Here is a 25,986-nt window from a genome sequence, read left to right as displayed (position 1 = left end):
TTTCCATCGAACACATTCTTGAAAAAAGTGAACAGTATTGTTTCTACTGTTAAATTATTTTGACTTTTATCTTCCATATGCTTTTGAAACTTTTCAAATCAACTATCGAATTGATACATGTCATTTTAATGTTTTTAGTCGTATACTTAAGGAAAACTTACATTTTTGTAATTTAAAGTCGTTTTAAAAAAATTCAAAATATAACATATAAGAAAATTCTAACATATAAGAAAAATATAACATATAAGGTGTCCTTATTTTTGTATTTTAAAGTCGTTTTAAAAAAAAAATATATAGCATATAAGGTTTCCTCATTTTTGTAATTTAAATCATTTTAAAAATTTCAAAATATAACGTATAAGAAAAAATCTATTTTTTTTATTATATGGTTAATGTGATTGTTTAATTTTTTTTAATAATATGAATTTAAACAAAAATGAAGAAAGATGCAAAAATTGTTATCAAATCTTTATTATTCATAATCATTAATTGACATATATATGTAAATCATATTAGGTAATTCTGTAGCTTTTATTTAATGAAAGAACAAACATTTCTTATATTTTAGGTTAATATAATGTTCTCTAGTGTTATATAATTATGGAATAATGTGATACCATTAGATTAAACTATACTTTATATTAGATGCTCTGGAATTTTTTGAAATGGAATTTAGAAGGCATTTAGAGTGCCACCTAGAATTTGAGGTTTTTTTTAATTAGTTCAAAATTAAGGTTCTAATTTTTGAAATGCTTCTCAACTAATATATAGGGGATGTATGTAGATCTTTGGTTAATGATGTGTTAGATTTCGGTTTGTCATAGAATTATAATTTAGAACTATTTGACACTAAATGGATTAGTTCAAATCTCTGTTGGTTATTTCTCATCGAACTCGCCATGCCCTCATTAATCTCTATGTAATTCCAATAACTTTGAAACCGAGCAGAGCTAGATCAATCTACCTCTCTTTTTTTCCCTTTCTTCTTCCCATCACATTAGCTTGGATAAGAAGATGACTATTCTGCCACTTTCTTCATGCTGCTGCTACTACTACTCTTCTTCAACATTCTTACTGAACGATGCCTCTGACTTCAATGGTCTTCTGTTTCTGGCTGCTCGGTTTGATTTGAAAAAACCGTGAATTTGATTTTGAAACTTGGCTCGGTTTGATTATAGTCTACAAACATTAATATACAAATCCCATAGTCGTTATCTTTGAAAAAGTAAACAGTTGACTATGATTAGTTTAGCAAGATATAACACTTGGTCAATGTAATCCACGTTACAACAGTTGAATACGATGATTACTGTTTCTTATATAGTATTTTTTCTGAATATAATAAATGCATGCAATGGACTTGGAGCATTAGAATCCAAGTGGTAAAGAACAAGTAAAATGGAGTCGTCTTCGCCGATCATACCCGGCTTGACGGACGACGTAGCGGCGCTCTGCCTTTCACGAATCCCGCGCTCAAACTTCCGTCTCCTTTCTCAGGTATGCCGGCGATGGAAGACATTCCTCAGGAGCGAGCATTTCACCGCCGTTCGAAAGTTGACCGGGAGGATGGAGGAGTTCATGTGCGTTCTGATGGAAGATATGCCAGGCACAAGCGTGTACTGGGAAGTTTTGGACAGCTCGGGTAACAATCTGGGACGGATTCCTAACATCCCTGACCCTGGGCCACTGAAGTGGGGCTACGGCGTCACGGTGCTTAAAGAGAAGATCTTGTTCATCGGTGGATTTACGGGGAGTATTGGCATTCCCCTTGCTTCCCCTGATGTTTACGAGTTCAATCCTGCTACTAACAGGTCTTCCATCTGAATCTCTCTTCTCTTACAAATCTGATCAAATATGTGACATATTTGTTCATGTCGGAATGATATAAACAGCTGGAGAAAACTGGCAGACATGAACATACCACGTTACAGCTTTTCATTAGCTGAAGTGGACGGCCTTTTGTATGTGGTCCAAGGCTTTAGCAATGATGGTTATTGCCTTTTCAACACTGAAGTATACAACCCGAAAACCAACCAATGGAGCCTTATGGATGGTCCAAACATACAGGTCGCCATTGGCTTCGCATTCGCCTTCAAGTCCAAACTCTACGTTTTAGGTATGTAGGAACAAGAAAATGACAACAATGGGTTTAACTAAGTTTTTTATTTATTTAGTTTTGAAATAATTGATTATGATCTTTTCAGACAATGGAACGACCACAATCGACATATATGACACCAAAACGAAGACATGGGAAATGTTAGAATCAGATGAATTAACGGCTGTTTATTCCTACACTGTTGTAAGGAACAAAGTGTATTTCTTGGACAGCGAAAGGCCTGGACGTCTGGGAGTGTTTGATCCTGAGGAGAACTCATGGACCAGGGTGTTTGTGCCTACAGAGCCGGGAGGTTTCCAGTCCAAATTAGGGCAGTGGAACAATAAAGTTCTGCTGTTTTTACGGGGTTCTGTTGGTAAGACCATAATTAATGATTTTGATAAAGAGGAAGGGTCCAAGTGGAGAGACTGTGATCAGATTAAACTATCTGGTTATCACGTCTACAGTGTTCTCATCAAGTTCTGATTCCCCCTTCGACTTTATCCTTTTCTCTAGTGTGTGTGTCTGGCCACAATTCCCACTCAACTTTGTCAATGATATTCCTACATGTTTGGTGTGTAATGAACAAACATTAAGTTTTGATATGGTTTGTATTTACAATTGTTGGTTTGAATATTGGGCATGTGCAAAAAGTGATCTTTTGTTGCGAGTTGTACGAAAAGAGTAAGAGAGTCTCAGAAATCATCAGGGGGTGTGAATCTCGCCCTTAAGAATGCAATTGCTAGTGACTATGAAACCATTGACTTGACCAGTCTGTGTTCAACTCATCATAGATAGTGTCATATAAATAAACAACGTGGTTAAGGATTAACCAAGTTGGTGCGTGCTCGTTGCAAAGACAAGTATCGGAGTAGCTGACAAAAAAAATCTTAAATGACAATAATAAAAGAAAGCCACCATTACTCTTCAAAAATCTTTACTCGTAGCAGACGACTCAACATGTAGAAACAATAACCCAACAACAAAATGTTCATATTTTATTTTTGTTGAACCATGTCAAGAAGGAGACTTCATCTACCATTGTAAATTACTAGAGGCTTATCTTCCGCGCCTTACTCATTTTTTAGCCGCACTGGTACAGCTTTCTCCCTTGCTAAATCCCGATGCATCTGATGTACCACACGCCCTTAGAACAGCTTCATTCTACAAGAGAACCTCAAAAGTATTAAAACTACTAGTGTTGAAGAAGATACAAGCAAGCATATTAAGAGATATACAAGTTTTGCTAAAAACTATTCGTACTTTGGTTAACTATAACATTACTAAAGCTGAGATACTCTGTTCTTAGTTTGACAGAGAGATAGTAGAAACCTAAGGCCTATCAAGAACAAGATCTTGAGAAGCATCAATGATTACAAACAACGCAATTGGCTTTTAACACACAAGTTATTACAACTAATCAAACATGAGGAAATTAAATCATACAAAACTGAGCAAAACCTATTAACCAGTTTTGCAATGAACACTTTCAACAAGAAAGAAAAACCAATGAACACAGTCCTAATCTATCCTTATCCTAAATACTGAAGATTCTGATACATAAAAAACGAGCCCATAAACCCTAGAAGATGGAGAAGGAGAAGGAGAAGGAGAAGGAGAGAGTTACCTGCCAAACGCGACGGAGGCGGGTTTTGGCATTGGCTTTACGAGTAGAGGTAAGCTTGATTCTCTTCCAAATGAGCCCACCGGAATCATGCTTCTTCACAATCTCCATCACCCGTGTTCCCCAAAACGCACCCATGGCCGCCTCTCCTCTCCACAGTAGACAAAGCAAAACAAAAGGGTCCCCTTGGATTAGTTTGAGCATTGGATCAGCCCATTTGTTAGTAGACTAGGAGCCCGGCCCATTTATAATTACAGACTTACCATGTTAAGTGTCCATAAATATATAGCATTTTGTGGACAACAATTGTGCCTAGTAGTTTCTATCTTTAGGTTAACTAATTGTGTGTTGAGCAAGTTAGGTTAACTAACATGCTGTCTCATGGAAGTAAGAGACGGGTGGGTCTTACAATTAGTTAACGATGTGGAACTGTGAAGACAAAAAGGATTGAGGTATGAATGGGGTGTACATTCATCTTTTAATCTATATATCTCGAATTCTCAATTCATGTTATCTACAAAAATAATCCACCGGGGAAAGAGCACTACTGTTTTTTAAAATGCTGAAAACAACAACAACAACAACATATGCTCTCATCTCAAAAATAACTCTTAGGTGAAAAACCCAAGACAATACAACAAGACACAACGCTCTTTGAATTTACCACGGCTTAAGGTCACCAACAGGACCAGCGGTCCAGTTCAGTACCTTCTCACCCGCTTTCAAGTATACACTTCCGTCATGTGGTAACTTCCTGGCTAACCCGTTAAGTATCTGATGGAACGCGTCCCCTGGCTGCGCCGGTTGAGGGAAGAGCATGGCTTGTTTCATCGAAGGATTCGCGAGGAGTCTCTGTTTCCTTAAAATCACTTCCGTTGGTATTGAGGTCAGGATCGTGTCTAGCTCAGGGACGTCTTTCTCCGCGACAAAGACTCCTATTTCTTCCCAGGGGATGGCGTCTGCGAAAGGTAGAACTATGTCGTCCGCTATAATAACTGGAATGCACCCAAACACAACCGCTTCAACCAGCCTCGGGCTCCATGGAGCCCATCCTAGAGGACATAGACAGAAGATGGATCTCTGCATGTCTTCGTAGTATGTTGTAGGGTGGTCTGTTGAGATGTCGAATAGAGGGTTGTTCTTGAAGTTTTCCCACACCGCTGCTCTTGCGCCTCTACACAAAGAGACAGAAGTTTAACATTCAGCAGACTTCAAAACAAATTTGATCCTACACGGAAGCTAGCTTTCTAATGAAGAATGGTTACCTTGCGTAATAGCCACCTTCTGGGTCGTTGTTAACATCGTAAAACAGACCACGGAAGTAGACAAAGATAGAGCGTGGAACGTCAGGAGGAATAAGATGGGCCTGCATCTTCTGCGGTGGTGCAAAAGGAGGAATAGTGATGGAGCCTTGGTCCAAACACACATGGTTCCTCTGACCAAACGTCTGAACCAAAGTAGCACGCTTGAGTAGCGGAAGTATCCCTCTTTCAATGGCCTTTTCTTCCTGTTTAACATCAAATCTCCACTCAAATCACAACACTATATTCTACAATATTATCCAATAAACTCAAATGCAAATCTACCTGGTAATGGAAGCAAGCTCCGAAGTCATGAGGCACAACAAAGAAGTGATCAGCACCTTCAGTCTTATTCCAATAAGGCCAGTTCGACGAGATGAGCTGTATAGCGCTTCTCATCATACGCGGCGACTTAAAAGGCAAGGGCAAGCCCGTAGGAGTGAGATCGCAAGTGGGGTAGATAGGAGAGTAGAACCAATCAGCTTCATCGGGGTTAAGCGTTCGGACAGGACTAGATAAAAGGAACCTGTGCATAAAGATCTCAGCAGCGAACATGTGGGTGAGACAACGAGGGTCCTTTTGAAGTAGCTTCTTGTTGTACTTGCTTGGGAGCTCGTATACGTAGACCTTAAGCTTCCCCACTGGATTGTCCTCCAATACATCACCAGCACTTCCTGCGAGGGTTTCAAAGATTCAACCTTTTTTTGAGCAAATCAAATGATATGTAAAACCAATTTGAACAAGGAAAGCAAAGAAGAGGTACCTGAGATTCGCTCTGTTCGAACATTGTGTTGAGCGGAAGAAGCGGAGAAGAAGAGGAAGAGGAGAATGGCGGAGAGGGAAGAGCGATTCGTCATTGTGGGTGGGGCTGGTCTGCAGAGAGGAGGAGGAGGAGGAGGAGGAGAAGGGATTTAAGGGAAGAGTATCGTTGAGAGGTCATGGGGGGAGTGGTTGACGAGTTTACTTCGAGATTAGGTTTTAGGGTTTTTTTTATTAAGGAAAGGGAAGAAGCTAATTTGAAAGTGAAACGGAGAAGATGATAGAAAACGAAATAGCTTCAAGTTACAGTTAAGTTGATTTTTTTTGCTTGTCCTATACGATTATGGTTTGATTAAATGTCCAATGGGCCTCATTAAAACCTACTAGCCCATTGTATAGCATATGTCAGAGCTCAACGGACTTACAAAACTCATTAGTCACTGATAATAGGTTTAGTTAGCTATAATACTTGTAACAAGAGCCGTTTCTGAAGCCCAAAAGGAATGAGTTGGGTTCCAAGTGCGAGTGATGTTAAATAGTTAATGACTTGTCTGTGTAATAATCCCTAGATGGTTTATCGTGTGATGCGATGCCAAGTGAAAATTGATTTTTTTAAGGATGTGTTTTATATGTGAAAAGAATAAAGAAAACTAGCCACCCAGCTTTTAGAGTTGAAAAGGCCTTGATCACTGCTCCCTTTGTCAATGATATATAAACCATATTCTTGTGGATTGATTGAGACCACACGTATCTAAGATCTCAATCAATCCACAAGAATATGCAATCAATCATTACTCCATACGTGTGGTCTCATCCATCGTCACAGTCTTGCTCCTCCTCCTCTCCCGCCAGCCACCGTTCTCCTTCGATCCGCCTATTCGTTTTCTTATATAACAAAAATGTTTCACAGCTGAAGTTTGACTCTCTTTCTCTCTCTCTCCATTGGTTGTGGGTTTTGCAGAGAAAGTAGGAGTTAAGATAGTGGAGTGTGCATGCGTGATTGAGTTACCAGAGCTGAATGGAAGGGATAAACTAGGAGAGACGCCGCTTTTTATTCTTGTTACCTCCGATGCTGTTTAACAAGAATAAACCTTAAGGAAATGGGGGTTTATTGAATATCAAAAATGTTATTTTTCATTTGACCGATCCTCTTTGTTGTTTTCAACTTGTCATAATTGGCTCAGGCTACAAATTTGGCATTTCGCATGCCTGGATCATTTGATTGTTTTCCATCTGTCTTATAAACTTTCTATCAAGACATGTAAAAAGGCAAGGCATGGGAGGTTTACATAACACACTTCTTGGTTTCTTGGTTAAAAGAAAACTTCTACTAAAATGAGATTTTTCTATATTTCAGGATATCAAAAATTTAACTAATGGTCTGACTACAAGGACCTATAAAAAGGGTTCCTAGACCCTTTAACAAAGATTCAATTATTCAAGACTTCGACTGTAGAATTAGATAGTCATTTGCTCGTCTTTACTGCATACTTCATGATTCTCTAGTATAACAAATAATCCTACTTAAATCTTAATAAAAACTAAATGATCTCCTATTCTAATCTGTGGATTCTTTTGTTGTTTTCATATACGACTTACACACATGAAATAATCTAAATAAATTGTTACTCTTTTATTTTTCTTCTTTAAAAGAACAATCTAATTTCTTTTTTTTTTTAGAAACAAAGAGTGTGTTTGTGCATTTTTCCTCTTTTATTACAGTTTATTTCTTTATTGATTTTTTTTTCCAATAACTGGAAGTTGATCTGGGTCTTAGCCCCAGACCGGACGCACCAGTTGTTGATACTAAAGCATAGCGTAAATCCGCATTCCCAACGGAAATCAAGTTAGGGGCACACCGATTCCAAGCATTAAACCACTACCATCCCTTATATATTAAAACAGGAGCATTGCAGTTAATGCTTTCACACCAGCTTGGACACGTGTCAATTGCAGAGACACTCTCACAAATAAATTACCTTATTTTCCGTTTCTATTTAATGCTTTTTCAAGAAATTTTGCTATAAGTTCTCACGTAAAGGTAATGAGACCGAGTTCTCTCTTCTTCCTTCTTACACACTTTTAACTTCAAACCCACTGTTATAAAAGAAACCTTCTGAGAACAACGTGGTGTACGACTCAGGAAACAAAGACCCAGTACGTGACCAACAGTATAATCCACGGGAACGCTAAGGTTCGAAGCTCCCCACGACATTACGGGTGGAGAACGATATCGGCTGACGGTGTGTCGATATTCAGAGGGTTGTGTGGAGGCTATTGCTATGAATGCATGTAGGGAGCAGTTAATATAATGTTTATCAGAGGAGCTGAAGGGAAGATACCGTCTCGAGTGGTGGATCAAACTACTCTCTGCTCATGGTATTGATAACTACGCAAGAGTTATGTACGTGATGGTGAGAACAGGTGTCCGGTCTGAGAGTATCATTGCTTCTCTGACGCATTACTCTCGAGAATCACTAAAAGGTTTTGTTGATTGAACTTTCAGGAGCAGAGGGAGATCGTTGAAGCCATTGTAACTCTTCTGCTGAATGACGAGAGAGGATCAATCATCCCTCCTAGTTTCCTCTTTGGAATGTTAAAGATCAGAATTACAATTGACATATCGACACAACGTCATCCGATATCGTGATTCTCGAGAGTAATGCGTCAGAGAAGGGGAGATACTGTCTCGAGTTCACATTGCTAGAGTATTTAACTATATCACCATGGTCATCACCATGGTTCGTTGCTGAAAGTGGGAAGGATCATGGATGCGTACTTGGCTGAGATCGCACGAGATCCATACCTGAGTCTACAGAAGTTCACAGCCATTATAGAGAGGTTACTTGATTACGCACATATGTAAGCCATTTTTTTTTTGAAACACATGTAAGCCCTTTCAAATATAATACACATGTTAATTATTTCAATCCAAGTTTTATATGTTTTATTTCAAATGATGGTTTGAGTAGTATTTTGTTATGAGTGTTTGATCTGCATGGACCTTTGCAAATAAGCATTCGAGCAATAGATGGCTCCTAAACTTTCACATAGCTGATTTTGGCAAAAACGTGTTCATGTTATATGAATTTCATGATAAGGTCATGTTGCTTGGTCATAGTGATACTTAGAGGTATCGAGCACTGTCTCAAGCTTTGGTTTTACAGTATCGAGCTTGATTTCTTGAACGTTGTTCTTGAACGTTTCTTCTTCTTCTTTTCTGCCTCTGTGTTAGTAATGATTAGTAATGATTACTCTGTCTAACGTTGTTCTAGAACGTTTCTTCTTCTTCTTTTCTGTTGAAATTTTGTCTTCAATGTGTCAAACTATGATCATGATTGAACAATAAAGAGTATATAAGAGTATAGAGAGTCCAAGAAGAGATACGAAAACTGAATACGCTCTGAAGCTTGGTCATAGTGATACTTAGACTCGTGACAAGAATAAGCCAGTCTATGATCATGCTTGAACTATAAAGTGTATGATTACTCTGTAACGTTGTTCTTGAACGTGACTTCTTCTTCTCACATAACTTTGTTCTTTACTATGTCAAACTATGGGCATGCTTGAACTATAAAGATTTTAGAAGAGTATAGGGAGTCCGAAGAAAAGATAAGAAAAGAGAAGATGATGACGTCCCAAGAAGAGATAAAGAGTACCCTGTTACTGAAGAGGACAACATTACATGAGAACTCCGTAAATTCAGAAGAGATAAAGACTTGTGAAGTTATAAGAGGACAACGTTACATGAGTTTTCTGTTATTCGACGTACCATTAGTTTGTTACGTGAGAACTCAGAAGTATTATGACAGTAAACCTTGAGGACTCCGTAACTGCAGAAGGCAAACAGAGCGGAGAAGTTGTAACTTTTGATTTTGGGTTTACCGAACCGAACCGGTCGGTTCCGAATTGGAAATCCTATTGCAATCTCCGAACATAACCAAATCATTGGTTGCTGGGCAAGGCAAAAATATATGATAATCAACTAACATAACCAGATATGGGAATATAATTAAATCAGAATGTGCTTGCCAAGGCAAAAATATTTCATAATCAATTCGATTTTAACGGGGAAACTAAGTTACAAGCCTTAGGGTTTTACTCTTATATAAGACACACGTACGCAACCATTCATACTCATCTCAATAACGCAATACCTAAATACTCTTCCCTCATTCTTCTATAATGGCTGCGATAACTGTTGTGTCTGATTTGAAACCGTTCAAGACTATGTGGAAGATTAGGGTTAAGATCATTCGTTTGTGGAAGCAGTATTCGGCTTCCGGTGGCCTAACCATTGAGATGGTGTTAATCGACTCTAACGTAAGCATCCTATACTGTTCATGTTAGTAATATTCAGTTCGCTTAATGTTTCATTGTCTAAAAGTTCAAAATTTGATTTGTTTTTTTAGGGTGTTAAGATTAACGCTTCTGTGAAAAAGGATCTGGTTAATCAATTTGATTCCTTCCTTTCACAAGGAAGTTCAAAGATTCTCATTAACTTTTCACTCAACCCCTCTTGCGGTTCATACCGAACAACCATACATCCATACATAATTGGTTTTCTATTGACAACACGTGTGAGGAATTGTGATGATTTGCCCGATGCCCTAACTGGCTTTGAACCAGTCAACTGCAGGGACATTCTAGATGGTACACTCAATACGGACTATTTGGTTGGTAAGTTATCTAAATATGTAATTTTTTTACTAATAGGAGTTTATATTTCAATTGTACATATAACTCATAGATTTGTGTTTGCAGATGTAATTGGTCAGATTGTTGAGTTGACCCCAATTGAAGTAGTATCAGCTAATGGGAAAGAAACTCATAAATTGACTGTAGAGCTTCGTAATGAAAAGTATGACGCCTCTTTATATATTCTTATGTATTCATATGTCATGATTTAAAGTATGTTAAGATTTGATAATTTATATCTTATGCTAGGGATGAACGGCTGCCAATGGTGTTGTGGGGTAACTTTGCTACTGATGTAAGTGATGCTATTCAAGGACGTGGTGAGAATGCCATCATTTGTGTTTTGAGGTTTGGGAAAATTAAAGTTTGGAAATGTATTTTACCTCCTGTATATTATTCGTTTTCCTCATAAATAAATATGAATCTCTGTATCTTCTATACTAATTTAACCATTACAATTTTTTAACTGCAGACGAGCGTAGTGTTCTGAATGCGTATAACGTATCTGATGTGGAACTGAATCCATTGACACCTGAAGTGGAGGCCTTTGCGTCGTTGTAAGTTCACTTGCTTTATAAATACAGATATGCTTATACTTAGTTTTAATTTTGGATGTTGTATTGTTCAGTGATTTATAAACGTTATTTTTTTTACAGGTTGCCGCGTTGAAGCTAAACCACTAGCTTTGACTACTGGGGTTGGGGATAAAAATGATTTTCTGGTGAACACTCCTAGGAAGACCATCTCAGTTGGTTGAATCTAACCAGGTTCGTTGTCAAAACTTGATTAAAGTGTGTTTATTTTTTATAATTTGGAAACATCTCTATATATGTTATAGTATACATCGTTCTAACGTGATATTTATTTTATTATGAGTATTCATCTAGGTTGAGCAGTGTATATATTGTCATGTGCACAATAGCTGCAATTGAATCCGACATGGGCTGCTATTACTTGAGTTGCAAAGTGTGCTCGAAGAAGGTTTTGAATGTGCCGAATGACAACATCGACGAGCAAGGAGATGAAGATGAAATGGGATTCCATTATTATTGCGTCAAATGCAAGGTGAAGAATCCAAGGTTGATGCCAAGGTAATCATTATATAGAAAATTAAATCATGTTGTCGTTCTGTGGAGGACCATGCAATTCTAAATATCATCTTATTGGTTACAAAATTTTAGATACAAGTTGCATTTGGTGGTGCTGGACAATCCCGGGAATTCAAAATTCCTACTATTCGATGCTATTGCAATGCAGATACTAAATCGTCCTTGCAATGAGTTGACTGGAAGTAATTTTGAAGAGGTAAAGTGGTTTATATCATATTATGACTGCTGAGTAACGTAACTTCTATTATGTATTCTAATATTATATATGTTTTATGTACAGATGCAAGACCCGGAGGATATTCTGTTGGCACTGAAAGATTTAGTTGGTAAGACCTATCTTTTCAAGATTGGCATTGAGAGATTGACATTGAGAGAGAGAATTTTCTCTACAAGAATGGCACTTACAAGTTCTTGAAAATCGTCACGAACACTGAAATGATTACCGAGTTCGAGGAGTTCAATCAACCAAAGGTATTGTAGTATATTATATTTTTTACTTTCTTGATTTTATTACGGTAACTACCTCTCTTTTAACTGTGTTCATGCTTATATTTTTGTAGGGAGCTTTGACTACTTTGGCTATTGAAAACTCGGTTATTTCAGATGCACCAGAGGTAAAGTCATATATATTGTAGATAGTTAATAATATTGTTTTCCGGTTGATTTGTATATTTTAAAATTGAAAGAAATGTATTGGAGGGCTCCTTCATGTTGAATGATCAGTCTTCCCAAGAATGTGAGGCAATGAAAGTAACTCCCGCTAAACGCCGAGGAGGAACCGTGATTTCCTTAGAGGAACACGTTGAAGAGAATTCAGTGACAAGGTATCCGTCTCGAGCTCGGATCAAGATTGAAAAGGCTGACAAAAGTGGCTGAAGAAAGGCTAATTGGGAGGCATTTTACAGAAGCTTTCGCTATGTTTTGATTTTTTTTTAAACAATAATGCAATTTGTTTTTGGGGTTTTTTTTTGTTTTCTTTTGAATTGTGGGAGATCTCTCTTTGCTACCATCTCTGTTATTCTTAAATTAATAGAAAGCTTCTGTTTCATTATATTTCTTTGTCATTTTTTACATAATTTGTCGTATGCTAGCCATGGTATTGTTTAGTACGTTAAAAAACGGATTTTTGCTTTATAAGCAGTCTATTCCTATTAACTGCATTGGTATAGTTATGAAATATGCGTTTAGCGAAAAAGATATATCAATTTTGATCGACCAATGGTAATTTTTGGGATTATATTTAGTATAATTAACTTTTTTTCCTTCTGAAAACTAAGTACATTGTCATTGTTTTCTATAATAGTGTCTCTAATACGAATTACAGAGGCTTTCGCTATGTTGTGATCTTTTTTTAACAATTATGTAATTTATTTTGGAGTTTTTCTTTGTTGTCTTTTCAATTTGTGGGAGATCTCTCTTTGCTACCATCTCTGTTATTCTTAAATTCTAAGTAAGAATCACAAGAAAGAATTGTTTTCCATAATAGTGGCTCTAATTCGAGTTGGACACTACGTACAACATTACCAATGTTCATAAATTTAAACAATTGATAATGCATAAAATACACTATTTTATAGTTCGAGCAAGTAAAATCAGTTTGGTTCATACCGTTTATAAAGTTATGAACCATATAATTCATATAACATGAATCCAAATAAGTAGATATAGTCTTCCGGTTATGACCATAAAATCAAAAATTTCAACCATATTAACGTCGCTAATCTATATCCTCCTCATTAACACCCGAAACAATCAATCCAAAACTAACTAATATCCAAATTAATCAGATTCAATATTTTTTTATCTCGCAAATTACAAATTTAATCATTTCATCCCGCGCAAGGCGCGGATTATCACCTAGTAACACATTATTGCAGATAATTTAACGTAGATTTTTTTATTCTTAAAATATTAAAAAAAAAATTTTGTGGAAGCCCCCTTGCTCAATTGTTTGACTAAGGGTTCATTAATGCTTATACACCAAGAGGTCTGGGTTTCAATTCCCGGAGAAGGCGGAATTATGCGAATTAAAGGAGAAAAAGCTTACAAGAGATCTGCAGCATGGCGCAAGTAGGACCGTCAAGCAAGGATCCCATATGGCGGCTCAGGTGATGCAGTCAGGCGTGAATCCTCATACGGCAGGTAGAATTGGTGGCTGTAGAATCGTCTGTAATATTTCTCATAATTTTAATAGCATAATTATCCAGCGTTAAAAAAAAATTAGAATTTTCTATTTTAATGGTTTGGAAAAAGAATGAAGTGCTAAAACAAATAAATTCAATTTATATTAACTTTTCTGCCACAAAAAACACCAAATGATAACAATTTCAGCAAGAAATAACAACAATAATACAGAAAATCTCTCCAATAGAATAATTGTGGAGAATAATAGAGAATATAAATTTGTAATCATTTCGATAATAATTTTAAAAATTAAGTAATTACTAGAATTTGTAATTTATAATCAAAACTAGGACAAAAATGTTTTATTACATAGTTTCCAAAAAAGAAAAAAAAATAGGTGTAGTTTTCAAAATTTAAATCATAAATAAAGCATTTTTAAAATTATTGCAAAGAAATATCCGGAGAGCCACCAGATGAGAAAGCGGCTTCCGCATCACCATAAGTTTTGAACACTCTGCTTATCTTAAAGCCATACGTTTCGCTTGGACACCACTTTGATTACACTTTCCTAAATTGATGGATATTTTCTCCAGATCTCCAGCTTTGCACAGACACATGAGACTCTGTTTCTTAGAAAAAACATGAACAAACCATCTTCACTTCATTTGTTACTCATAGCGATGCTCATTACCGCGACAATCACTTTGATGAGTCAAGCTACAGGTAACGTCCACCCTCTTATTCTAATTCCAGGAAACGGAGGTAACCAGCTAGAGGCACGACTGGACCGAGACTACAAACCAAGCAGCATCTGGTGTAGCAGCTGGTTAAACCCGGTCCGTAAGAAGAGTGATGGATGGTTCAGGCTATGGTTTGATGTATCAGTGTTATTGTCTCCCTTCACCAAATGCTTCAACGAACGAATGATGTTGTACTATGACGCCGATTTAGATGATTACCAAAACGCCCCTGGTGTCCAGACCCGGGTTTCTCATTTCGGTTCGACCAAATCACTTCTTTACCTCGACCCTCGTCTCCGGTATAGTACCTTCAAACATTTAGAACATTTCTAATTCCACTGTTTTCATAAAATAAGAAAAATGCTTTAAGCCTATTCCCTTTTTAACTTAAAAAAAATTATTCTATAAAGAGAATAATTCATTTATTTTTTGTTTATCATTCTATTTTTATTCTCAAATAGAGTAGTAGAACCCATCCCATTAAAGATATTTTATTAGATTTGTTGGGTGGCGTTGGTACATAACTTCAACCGGTATGAATATTATATCAGATTGGTAATAAGGTGTCATTTGGTGCAGAGATGCTACATCTTACATGTCACATTTGGTGAACGCTCTAGGCAAAGGATGTGGGTATGTTAACGACCAAACCATCCTTGGAGCTCCATATGATTTCAGGTACGGCCTAGCCGGGTCGGGCCACTCGACCCGTGTAGCATCACAATATCTACAAGACCTCAAACAGTTGGTAGAGAAAGCTAGCAGCGAGAACGATGGAAAGCCAGTGATACTCCTCTCCCATAGCCTAGGAGGCCTTTTCGTCCTCCATTTCCTGAACCGTAGCTCCCCTTCATGGCGCCGCAAGTACATCAAACACTTTGTTGCACTCGCTGCGCCGTGGGGCGGAACCGTTGAGCAGATGAGGACGTTTGCTTCTGGAAACACACTCGGTGTCCCTTTTGTTAACCCTTTGTTGGTCAGGCCGCAACAGAGAAGGTCCGAGAGTAACCAGTGGCTACTTCCACATTCCAAAGTGTTCCACGACAGAACTAAACCGCTTGTGGTTACTCCCCGGGTGAACTACACAGCTTATGAGATGGACAGGTTTCTTGCAGACATTGGGTTCTCTGAAGGAGTTGTACCTTACAAGACAAGAGTGTTGCCTTTAACAGAGGAAATGGTGACTCCGGGAGTGCCGGTGACTTGCATATATGGGAAAGGAGTTGATACGCCGGGGGTTTTGGTGTATGGAGAAGGAGGGTTTGATGAGCAACCAGAGATTAAGTATGGAGATGGAGACGGCACGGTTAACTTGGCGAGCTTAGCAGCTTTGGAGTTGGTTCACGAAGTTGAGAGCTTGAAAACCGTAGAGATTGATGGAGTCTCGCATACCTCTATACTTAAAGATGAGATGGCACTTAAAGAGGTTGTGGAGCAGATAAAGATTATTAATTCTGGATTAGCTAAGAGTAGACGAGGACAGTCAATTAGTCAGGTTGAAAGTAAGTAGAACTAGTTTGTTTTCGTTATATACATTAAATGTTGTCTAAAGTGGTAATGATCTTCTCATTCAACAACTGAAACAAAATATGTGACTGTGATCCAAAGTACACTGGATTAAGACAATGAACTTCCACAAACATAATCAAAATGATAAAAAAAGAAGAAGATAAAACGTATGCACATTTCTCTTGGTAAAAGAAAAGGTAAAAACATACTATGGCAGATTGCATCCACCTTTAACCACACAAAAAAACAACAAAAGAAACCGGAAACTACATCAAAAACGAAAACAGATATCAAATTGTTTCTTGTGAACCAAGTCTTAGATTTTTGCTGATATTTAAAAAAAACTAGAAATCATACACAAACCGAATCATAAAAAAGATTATAGATCTTTAAGCGTTATTCTTTTTTTTTCAGAATCGAGATAAATCCAAGTTAAAAAGTGATTTTTTTGAGACGGTTTAACTCATTAAAAAGGAAATAAAGTAGAAAGGAAAATCAGTGGTTGTAAAACATTATAAAAGGAGGGCTACTGTATTCTCTTTTGGTTCATTCACACATTCAACAACGCTTTCTGATTCAGCTGATTTCAAGATTTGCTTCTAAAACTTTCTTTCTTCGATAAATATTTGTGATCACTCGTGTTATAATGGCGACAAGAACGAGAATTTTCAGCTTCGTGTTCATGATGATGAGCTTCACGGTTCTCTTGGGTTGCTGCTGCTCGGCTAGGATCTACAAAGTTGGAGACTCCGAAGGATGGACTGCTAAGGACGATGTCTATTACGCTTGGGCCGAGACCGACCATAAGGAGTTCCACGTGGGAGATTCACTGATCTTTGAATACGATCCCATCATTAATGACGTGACTCAAGTTTCTGGTTCTTTGGAATACGAGTTATGCGACTATTCTTCTCCACAAGCCGTCTATAACACAGGACACGATATCGTGACTCTCACGGAACCAGGTTTTCACTACTTCATCACCTCAAACCAAACTCAATGCGTACTGGGACAGAAGCTCGACGTTCTTGTCATCCATGACCCATCACGTCCGGTTCCTCCACCACCACCGAGCAAGATACTTCCTGTCGGAAAGACCTACAAGGTCGGAGACTCGGAAGGATGGAAAGTCTATGACAGTGACTTTTATAACAAGTGGAGCGAGGGGAAACAATATCAAGTCGGAGATACTTTGCTTTTCGAATACGCCAACGAAGTAAACTACGTTTATGAAATCATCGGTGATCTAGAGTTCATTACATGCGACCCAACATCTCCTGTAGCTGTGCACAAGACAGGACACGATCTTGTTAGGCTGACCGAACCAGGAGTTCATTATTTCATAACCTCACAGTCGGGTTATTGTGAGGCTGGACTTAAGCTTCGAGTGGTGGTGGGGCCACTAGCCAAAGCTGTTTCTAACCCTAATTTTCCCAAGAAAATGGACTTGTCAGCTATGGAGCGTCTCAACAACTGGTTACAGACTTTCAAATCCCATCATTAACCCATCTGTTATCTTATTTGGTTCGAGCTTTTTTAACCACTTTGGAGTTATTGTGGTCTCTCTCTAGTCTCGTTTAGCTTCTTTAGTGCTTTGTTTCGAGAGTATATTACCATTGTTGTAGAGTTTATTTGTTTCGAGAAGTATTCAAGAAAACGTCATGTTTGGTTAAACATAACTGAGCCAACAACATAACTCGACTACACTTGTGTGGTTTATCTATCTAAATTCTTAAGGCATGTCTTTCGTCTCCTGTAAGGCTAGTTGCTCACTACTTTATGTTTCTTTTAGATAAAGAATATATACTGATGTATCTAGTATAATATATATTATTTATTATATATACAGCATAACGTCTCTAACTCATAGCAATTGAATGTGATGATGCTATAAGCTACGTATAGACGACTATGGTATGCATGAGCATGGGCATGAGCCGCCAAAAGTCAACATATATAAAAAAGAGCATTGCTTTCGGAAGTTCTTAGAGCAACAACATTGGTGGGACTTGAAACAAAGTCCTTAGAGTTGTTTAGTAATATTTGTAGTTTAGGACTTTTTTTCGGGACTTTAGTGAAATTTGTGAATATTGGTGGACTTTTAATTGGCCTTACGAACACGAAGTATGCAATGAGAGATCGACTTTCAAATCTTAAAAACGGAGGACGGAAAACGAGGACATACCTGTTCTAGCTTCGATTCGGCGGAGATCCTTCGGATTACACAAAGGAGAGGTGTCGATTGAGCGGATATATATCGGTGTTTCGATTCGGCGGATATATATCGGTCTTTCGATTCGACGGAGGCCAGAGACACCATGCGAGAAAAACACGAGTTTACCCTACCCCTTTGCTTTACCTACCACGCCATGACACGTGTTCCTTAAGGACGTATGTAAAATAGCCTACGTCCTTCTTCTTTTTCGATATTATTGATTTATTTTAAAAAAAATTACACTAAGGACGTATGTAAAATACGCCGATAATGTTGGTCTTAATGTGTTAAACATCTCGAGACAATATCTAAAAAATAAAATTATTATTATTTTATTTATATGTCTGTATTTTAATTTTCTTTAATCAACTGGAATTCTATTTAACTGATACTTAGAGATTAGAGGAGTAGTAAGTATCTAAACCTCTCTAAAATAAGAACTTTTCATTAGTCTCTTTTCTACTTTTTGTCTAATTCATTTATTTTTAAAGATCAGAACCTTGGTGGAAACTATCGTTAAAGATGCTCTAGAGGGGGTTGATTCAGGAATTAGGAATTAGGGACCAATATACAGTGCAACGGTGCAATTTCCCTGATGTAAAACTAAATTGTTATAAAAATAAAAAATAACCTAACACTAAACTGTAGAGACTAAACAATTAATCAACTAACTTAAAAAATAAGTACCCTGAAAATGAAATCATACATCCTAAAATAGTCTACCAAAAAGTTATTCGTAGCTCTGATCATTTTATGTCTTCTTATTTACTATGGGGAAGGTCATTCCAATTAAACTATACTGCCATTTCAGTTCACATCGTGCGGAATATTCATCAGCTAATGCAGATGTTAGCAACTATATTGTCTGTAGACTATGTGTTTGATGCTTCAATGACTCATGCATGATCAACGAGCCGGTTTCAAGTCAACAAACAAAACGAGCATCATATATTCTCAAGTTGTACAAGTATTTTAAGAAGAAAAAAAACATTGCAATAGGCCAATAGCTTAAAATCTTTATTGGGTTTCATGTAAGCGTTATATAGGGTATCCATCCGCCTCAGTCATTTCTAACTTCAGCTATTACTGACAAGCACCTCAACTCTGAGATTGATAGAAAGGGTTACATAGACTAAGATTCAGCAGAGGAGGCTGCGTCATCTTTGTGCTTAATCATGCCCGAGTCCACAAGAATTGGAATCTCTGCAGCAAGCCATGGAGCGAGACCCAAACAAAGCGCATGTGCTATACCAAACCTAGGACTGCATAAACAAAAAAAGCCATTCATCAATTCAATGCCAAGAAAACGAGAAATGGCTGCTCATATTCGTCATACAAATGGATCGCATAAAAACCAAAGCTTTGGTTGGTTTCTCATTTATAAGAATTAGATGTCAACTCAAGACAATAACTACTCATTTCAACCTGTACAAACAGCTTAATAGTAGAGCTTCCCTACCTAACAGAAATAACATCAACAACAAACCCATATAAGTAACATCTTAAGACAAAATCGCCAACAACCCAGACTAAACAGATCTTAAACAATCATGCTTCTCCAACAATGGCAATGCAGTCAGAAGCATAATAAAGTCAACATCGACAACAACAACAACAAAAAAAAAAACAGACTAAACTCTGAACTAAAATATTGCATGATTCTCTAACAAAGTCAGGAGCATAACAAAGTTACCAGTTTTTAGCCCAGAGCGGCTTGAAATGCACAGTCAGGCAGATCTTCCCACCTCGATACATCTACAGAGAACAAACACAGAGGGATCGGAATAAAGACAAAACCCAATTGAGCAAAAACCACAGAAAGCCCTAACCTTTTGGGTTTTGCCGTCGATCTCAGGCAGCTCAAGCTCGGGAGCAGTGGCGGGGTAGGTGACAGGGATGTCGAATTGGAGATCGAACTCGTATTTGAGGAGGTTGTGAACGTACCAACACTTGCCAGTCCAAAGCGTACCTTCGGGATTCGCGGCGGAGATGCGGAACCAGTCGTTGTCGTTGGACTTGTTCATCTGGGTATACGCGATCAGAGACTTGTACTCCTCTTTGAGCCTCTGTTTCCATGCATCGCCGTCTCTTGGCCCCGCTTTTGTCGTCAGAAGAGGGATTCGCGTTAACGTCGACTTCGTGCTCGGATCCCATCCTTCCATTGTTCTCTCTCTCGGTGATTTGGAAGTGAGTTTTCAACCCTAAATGTGTTTTCTTTTGCTTGGTCGGAATTGGATGCTTTGATTCTGATTCCTCTTTAGCTTTCGCCAGAAGAGCGCATCGGGACCAGAAACAGGAATAATGTAACCGAAATAGTCAAACCGGTTTTGAACTTGCGATTTGGTTTGGCATCGGGTAAACCTTTTTGGTTAACACCTTTTGAAAGCTCTTGGTTTGATTTGATTTGGTTTGGTTCTATGTATTAAATACTGAAAACCGAACAATTTATTCGTTTTTTACATTAGACTTCGGAATTTTTTTTTTTTTTTTTGTTATCCTTACTAGTAATTACCGGTGGGGCGGTGGCTGTGGAGGCGTGCCCTCTTGTTTGGTGATATTGCAACGAGTGTGATTGGGATGGATCTAACAACCTCAAGATGTGGCCATCGATCATTTGAGTCTTCAAGGAAGTCGACGCTCCATTCTAAAATGTATAGCGCTTAAATGGGCAATGTCTAATATTGAGGCATGATTTTGATTTTGTTATCACTTTAGTATATCACCTAACATACATATCATAGCATGTTTAGCGATTTGCAACAGATAGTCCGATCTCTCACAGACTGGATTTACTACAGAAGGAATAAAAACAGAGGTAATATTCAAATAATATAAAGTGAGTAATCATTCTGGAACAGGCAGTCAACCTCCAAAAGCCATTAACAGTTCTCTTGATGGCATTTTGCTTCCTTCTCTTTGAATTATTATTATTATATATATATATAAAGGCTTACTACGACTGCATAACTTATTGGCAGCCTATACAATGGGCATGCTTCAGTTTATAAACCTTGACTTTTAGTGGGTTGATTTGCTGACACTTATTTTCATCCTAAAAATCAGATAACTTCAACAATTGGTTTCCACTGTCTGGAACCTCTGACATGATGTTTCTGTTTTATCAATTTTCTGAAGCTGAGAGACTAGTTTCTCTATTCTTCGCTTTATGAAAAAAGGTTTGCTCCAAATGCTCAAAATATTCTCATTGTTCTGATATGATAAATACTGTAAATCTTTTTCAGAGATGTCAGAGCTCGAACCAGAGCGTTTGGCACAAAAAAAAACCATTCAGATATCTTTTGAGCTGGATGCATCTCACTTACTCACATTTTGGGACAATCCTAACATGACATTCTGTAAAATCGAAGAACGATTAATTGTTGAGCTATCTACACGTCTTTACTAACGTAATCTTCATCCAGAGACAGTAAGATGCATGGCAAACTGGCATAGAAGCAAATCTTGAGCGACCATTCACTTTGAAAATACTTGTAAACGTTTTAGACACAAAATATGAACAATTATGCAATGATTGTGAACAACTCCTTACTTTGTTCATTGTTGTCTGGACTCAGACCGTGTATTGGAATACCTCCAAAGGAAAAAATATAATTCCATCTCATACTAAATACACAAAAACATACCAAATTTTCATGGTCTTGAACTTCACCTTTTTGCTTATAAGTTCCTGAACACCTGAGACTTCAAAAGTTCCTGAACCCTATTAAATCTTTACCAGTCAAAAGTTGTATCTTGGGAACTATCTCACAGTTATGACAGCTTCGAGATTCTTCTGCATCACCCACCCTTGTGGATACGGGACATCTAGGGCATCCAAGTGAAGATGCCAGTTCAGTATCCTCGAGCAAGCTGGTGGAACACCTTCCATGTCGCTTTCATCTGCTACCACCTGCTCTATAAATGTTGTCTCCTGCTTGGAAACACACACCATGTCATGTATAAGAAGATTACAAAGACGGTTCACTGGGCACCAGAGATGAAGAAAAAAAAGTCATACTTGGAAACCTTCCTTCACTGTGTCTAGTTGGCGGGTTGGATGTGGAAAAGGACGTTTCCACCTTTTAGGGTCCCAGAGTATGGTGCTGTTGAAAGCAAACCCTGACATATCCACATGGAACCTTCGTAGTCTTTTACTCTTTTCATTAGTGTGCCATCCTATTACTTGACTTCCATTGCATACTGGCCCTTCAAGGATGGCCTTGTTTTTGCTTGGCGCAAGCATTGCAACAGGCCAAGTTCCAAATCGCCTACACATATGAGATAGATAAGCATAACAAACTAAACTGAGAGATATATACTTCCAAAAGAATATAAGCTTTTGGATATCAAGTTATCAGCATCTACACTACGCAGAGAAGTTCAACAAAGCCCATTCGAATAACAAGAAATGAAATATTTTGTCAAACGAACAAGACTTGAGCACATGGAAGACCAAGCAGCAAAGCAGAGAGAACAAGAATAGAGGCAGGCGGCCAAAAATTTCCAGATTTTGTGTAGAAAACTCATACAATCATCAGTTTCAACATCAGATTAACAAGCGCATGCTACAGAAATGTTTATATTGGGTGTCGAAACACAGCACCAACAATACTAGGATCACTAAGACTGAACGAAACAAGGCACACAAGATGCTAATAAAAGAAGTGTATACCAACAGAGTTCTGCTAGACTAAAACTGAAGCAAAACCTTTAAACACAAACCAAATCAACGATCTAATAACTCTATTTCTCACAAGTTACCAAGCAAAAGTGATCATACATTCCATCCATTACCACAAGCAAAGATAAAGATCCATTCTTTCTGACTCACCTGATCTGTCTCAAGCTCTGAAACAGCTCAAGCGAGTAGACATTATCATCATCAGCAAAGTAAACAATCCCATCAAGCTTATGCAACTCAATATGTTCCAACGCAGCGTTCCTCTGATGAACACCTCTATCCTTAATACTCGTCATGTTCCTCTTACAAACCAAGTGCCTATACATCACCCCAGTCTTCCTCAGAATTTCCGAGGTCTCAAACGACGCCGCATTGCCCTCCACTACTATCCACAACACAGGAGGCTCCACTAGCCTCAGCGTCTGAGCAACTCTGTTCAAGTAATACCCCTGCATCGCTCGATTGTACGTTGGTGTCACCACAATCACGAGCTTCCTCGGCACAACTAAATCGAAATCCTCCTTCTTCTTCTCCTCCGCCACAAAACTTACTCCATCTACACCTACCTCTTCCCGTTTCACGCTGTTGGGAGGTTTGATCTCGAAGTTGGACCGATCCGTACCGTTCATGTCATCGATTTGACCGAACGGTGTCATACCTAAGAGGAATCCGATGAGAAAGAAAGCGAGGAATTGGTAAAACGGTCGCCGCCATGGACCTCTGCGGGAGCTTTTGGGATCAGTCGTCGCTGTGAGGAACGAGAGAAATTGCGCGGAGTTGTGTTTACTGGTGCGGGATGAGATAGAGGAGGGGGAGAACGGTGCGCCTCCGTTGTCGAAGGGACGATCGTGGTAGAGCGGCGAGAGAGTTCGCCGGATTGAAGCCATCTCAGATTATGGTACACCTAACATGCTCCAAATCATACTTCGAAAAGAGATGGAAATCAATTTCGCGGAGATCAGTAACGGAAGAGCACCGATTTGTAGGATTTGAAGCTCAAGTCGGAGTTAGTACTATCGTGGGCTGTATAGTCTAACTCGCCGATTTGGATCTGTCACCGCCGAGATCCGGAAAGAGGGCTGGGGAGAAAGTTGCGGGAGAGAGAGAGAGTGGCAAAGAAATGAGCACGCGGGTTCGTGGGACACGTGGTTTGATTATGGATGGGAAAAACATTGTAAAATGGTAGAGAGGTAAAATAGAAAAAGCTAATATCATGAATACATTACACATTTTTAAAATAATTTTTAAATGGTTTTAATATAATTTTAAAATATAACGTAATTTTATAAAGCAATAAAATGATGGTTTTCTTATGGAGATAGTTCGTTCTCCCCAAGATGAATCAAGGGCCGCTGAGGGCAGCAACACTTGTCAGATATATTAGGCTATATGGAATTTCCCCATTTTCTCCCTCGATCGAGATATCCTCTGTTTCGCTCAAAAATATTGATTGAATTATCAAAAATTTGTAACGGAGGAAGTTCGTCAGGCTTTATTTATGATGCATCCGGAAACGGCTCCAGAACCGGATGAGATGACTGTTCTTTTCTTCCAACACTCATGGCATATTATCAAAAGCGATTTGGTTGAGATGGTGAATAATTTTTTGATCACAGAAGAATTGGATTCAAGGTTGAATATCACCAATATTTGTATGATTTCGAAGACGGAAAGACCTACAAGGATGACATAGTTAAAGCCAATTAGTCTGTGTAATGTAGAATACAAGGTTATTTCGAAGATTTTATGTCAGCGCCTGAAATTCTGTCTTCCACGTCTAATATCGGAGACACAATCGGCATTTGTGCCAGGGAGGTTGATATCGGATAATATTCTTATTACGCAGGAAATATTTCATGGATTGCGAACCAATAAGGCTTGCCAAGGTAAATACATAGCAATAAAGACGGATATGAGTAAAGCGTATGATAGGGTGGAGTGGGACTTCATTCGGGCTCTACTACTCAAAATGGGTTTTGATCCACACTGGGTTAAGTTAATTATGGAATGTATATCATCGGTTCAATATCATGTATTGTTAAATGGGCAGCCGCGAGGTCACATACTCCTTCAAAGAGGTTTACGTCAGGGGGATCCTTTATCTCCTTATTTATTTATCATGTGTACTGAAGCCTTGATTGCAAATATTAAGAAGGCCGAAAGAGGAAAACATTTGACGGGAATGAAGGTAGCCAAAGCTTGTCCGTCGATTTCTCATTTATTGTTCGCAGACGATAGTCTTTTTTTCTGTAAGGCACAAAAGGAAGAATGTCACACCATTCTCAGGATTCTAAAGAAATATAAGGAAGTTTCTGGTCAACTGATTAATTTTCAGAAATCTTCAATTCAGTTTGGACATAAGATTAAGGAGTCTACTAGACAAGAGTTGAGGGATATCTTAGGTATACAGAATTTAGGAGGAATGAGATCCTATCTGGGTTTACCTGAGAGTCTTGGAGGATCCAAAATACAGGTCTTTGGATTTGTTCAGGAACGTTTGAATAATAGGGTAAATGGCTGGACTTTAATTTTTTTTCTAAAGGAGGAAATGACGTGATCATTAAATCAGTGGTTACGGCCTTACCAAATCATGTGATGTCTGTTTATCGCTTACCAAAGGCAACAGTGAAGAATTTGACGAGTGCGGTAGCACAGTTTTGGTGGACTCCAGGGGAGAACACAAAGGGCATGCACTGGAAGTCATGGAACAAAGTATGCACAAATAAAGATGAAGGAGGTCTAGGTTTTAAGGACATAACTGATTTTAATATGGCTATGCTTGGAAAACAACTATGGAGGTTGATAGATAAGCCAACTACTCTTTTTACTCGAGTTTTTAAAGGACAATACTATAGGAATGCCTCACCCCTAGAACCGATCCGTCCATACTCCCTTCGTATGGCTGGAGGAGTATTATATCTGCTAGATCTCTGGTTAGCAAAGGACTAATCAAACAGGTGGAAACATGGTACTTTATTTCTGTATGGAGTGACCCACGGCTCCCAACCACTCGCCCGAGACCAGCAAACAAAAATCAACAAGACACTTATCCGGACCTCACAGTGGATTTCCTCATTGATCCTGTCTCACGGACTTGGAATTCGCAGGCAATTTGGACTTTGGTGGAC

The 25,986-nt window shown here is 38.3% G+C and overlaps 7 protein-coding genes and 1 pseudogene across 7 annotated transcripts; 4 read left to right on the top strand and 4 right to left on the bottom strand.

Moving 5' to 3' along the window:
- Positions 1-1,365: 1,365 nt before the first annotated feature.
- Positions 1,366-2,814, top strand: LOC106303940 (putative F-box/kelch-repeat protein At1g27420). Its single transcript, XM_013740301.1, has 3 exons — positions 1,366-1,811; positions 1,893-2,116; positions 2,205-2,814. The coding sequence occupies exons 1-3, from the start codon at positions 1,399-1,401 to the stop codon at positions 2,582-2,584; spliced, it is 1,017 nt and encodes a 338-aa protein (XP_013595755.1). The 5' UTR covers positions 1,366-1,398; the 3' UTR covers positions 2,585-2,814.
- Positions 2,815-2,903: 89 nt separating this feature from the next.
- LOC106303941 lies at positions 2,904-3,901 on the bottom strand. The gene is made up of 2 exons (XM_013740302.1): positions 3,726-3,901; positions 2,904-3,262 (listed from the first exon to the last, which is right to left on the bottom strand). Exons 1-2 carry the CDS (start codon positions 3,858-3,860, stop codon positions 3,176-3,178), a joined length of 222 nt encoding a protein of 73 aa, XP_013595756.1. The 5' UTR covers positions 3,861-3,901; the 3' UTR covers positions 2,904-3,175.
- Positions 3,902-4,245: 344 nt separating this feature from the next.
- LOC106301643 (probable beta-1,4-xylosyltransferase IRX10) lies at positions 4,246-6,060 on the bottom strand. Its single transcript, XM_013738094.1, has 4 exons — positions 5,787-6,060; positions 5,309-5,697; positions 4,988-5,229; positions 4,246-4,896 (listed from the first exon to the last, which is right to left on the bottom strand). Exons 1-4 carry the CDS (start codon positions 5,878-5,880, stop codon positions 4,383-4,385), a joined length of 1,239 nt encoding a protein of 412 aa, XP_013593548.1. The 5' UTR covers positions 5,881-6,060; the 3' UTR covers positions 4,246-4,382.
- Positions 6,061-9,967: 3,907 nt separating this feature from the next.
- LOC106305649 lies at positions 9,968-12,465 on the top strand (annotated as a pseudogene).
- A 1,761-nt stretch (positions 12,466-14,226) lies between these two features.
- On the top strand, positions 14,227-16,054 carry LOC106301471 (lecithin-cholesterol acyltransferase-like 1). Its single transcript, XM_013737874.1, has 2 exons — positions 14,227-14,752; positions 15,033-16,054. Exons 1-2 carry the CDS (start codon positions 14,355-14,357, stop codon positions 15,961-15,963), a joined length of 1,329 nt encoding a protein of 442 aa, XP_013593328.1. The 5' UTR covers positions 14,227-14,354; the 3' UTR covers positions 15,964-16,054.
- Positions 16,055-16,536: 482 nt separating this feature from the next.
- LOC106305233 lies at positions 16,537-17,618 on the top strand. Its single transcript, XM_013741611.1, has one exon. It carries the CDS (start codon positions 16,609-16,611, stop codon positions 17,464-17,466), a length of 858 nt encoding a protein of 285 aa, XP_013597065.1. The 5' UTR covers positions 16,537-16,608; the 3' UTR covers positions 17,467-17,618.
- A 1,462-nt stretch (positions 17,619-19,080) lies between these two features.
- LOC106301987 (ubiquitin-fold modifier-conjugating enzyme 1) lies at positions 19,081-20,469 on the bottom strand. The gene is made up of 3 exons (XM_013738490.1): positions 20,007-20,469; positions 19,871-19,932; positions 19,081-19,439 (listed from the first exon to the last, which is right to left on the bottom strand). Exons 1-3 carry the CDS (start codon positions 20,337-20,339, stop codon positions 19,310-19,312), a joined length of 525 nt encoding a protein of 174 aa, XP_013593944.1. The 5' UTR covers positions 20,340-20,469; the 3' UTR covers positions 19,081-19,309.
- A 1,168-nt stretch (positions 20,470-21,637) lies between these two features.
- Positions 21,638-23,745, bottom strand: LOC106307079 (probable beta-1,4-xylosyltransferase IRX9H). Its single transcript, XM_013743939.1, has 3 exons — positions 23,009-23,745; positions 22,196-22,445; positions 21,638-22,108 (listed from the first exon to the last, which is right to left on the bottom strand). The coding sequence occupies exons 1-3, from the start codon at positions 23,743-23,745 to the stop codon at positions 21,938-21,940; spliced, it is 1,158 nt and encodes a 385-aa protein (XP_013599393.1). The 3' UTR covers positions 21,638-21,937.
- Positions 23,746-25,986: the final 2,241 nt, after the last annotated feature.

Source organism: Brassica oleracea, chromosome C7 (genome assembly GCF_000695525.1).
Source record: "Brassica oleracea var. oleracea cultivar TO1000 chromosome C7, BOL, whole genome shotgun sequence".
NCBI lineage: Eukaryota > Viridiplantae > Streptophyta > Magnoliopsida > Brassicales > Brassicaceae > Brassica > Brassica oleracea.
Note: the sequence above shows the minus strand (reverse complement) of the source record. Positions and strands in the feature narration are given on the sequence as shown.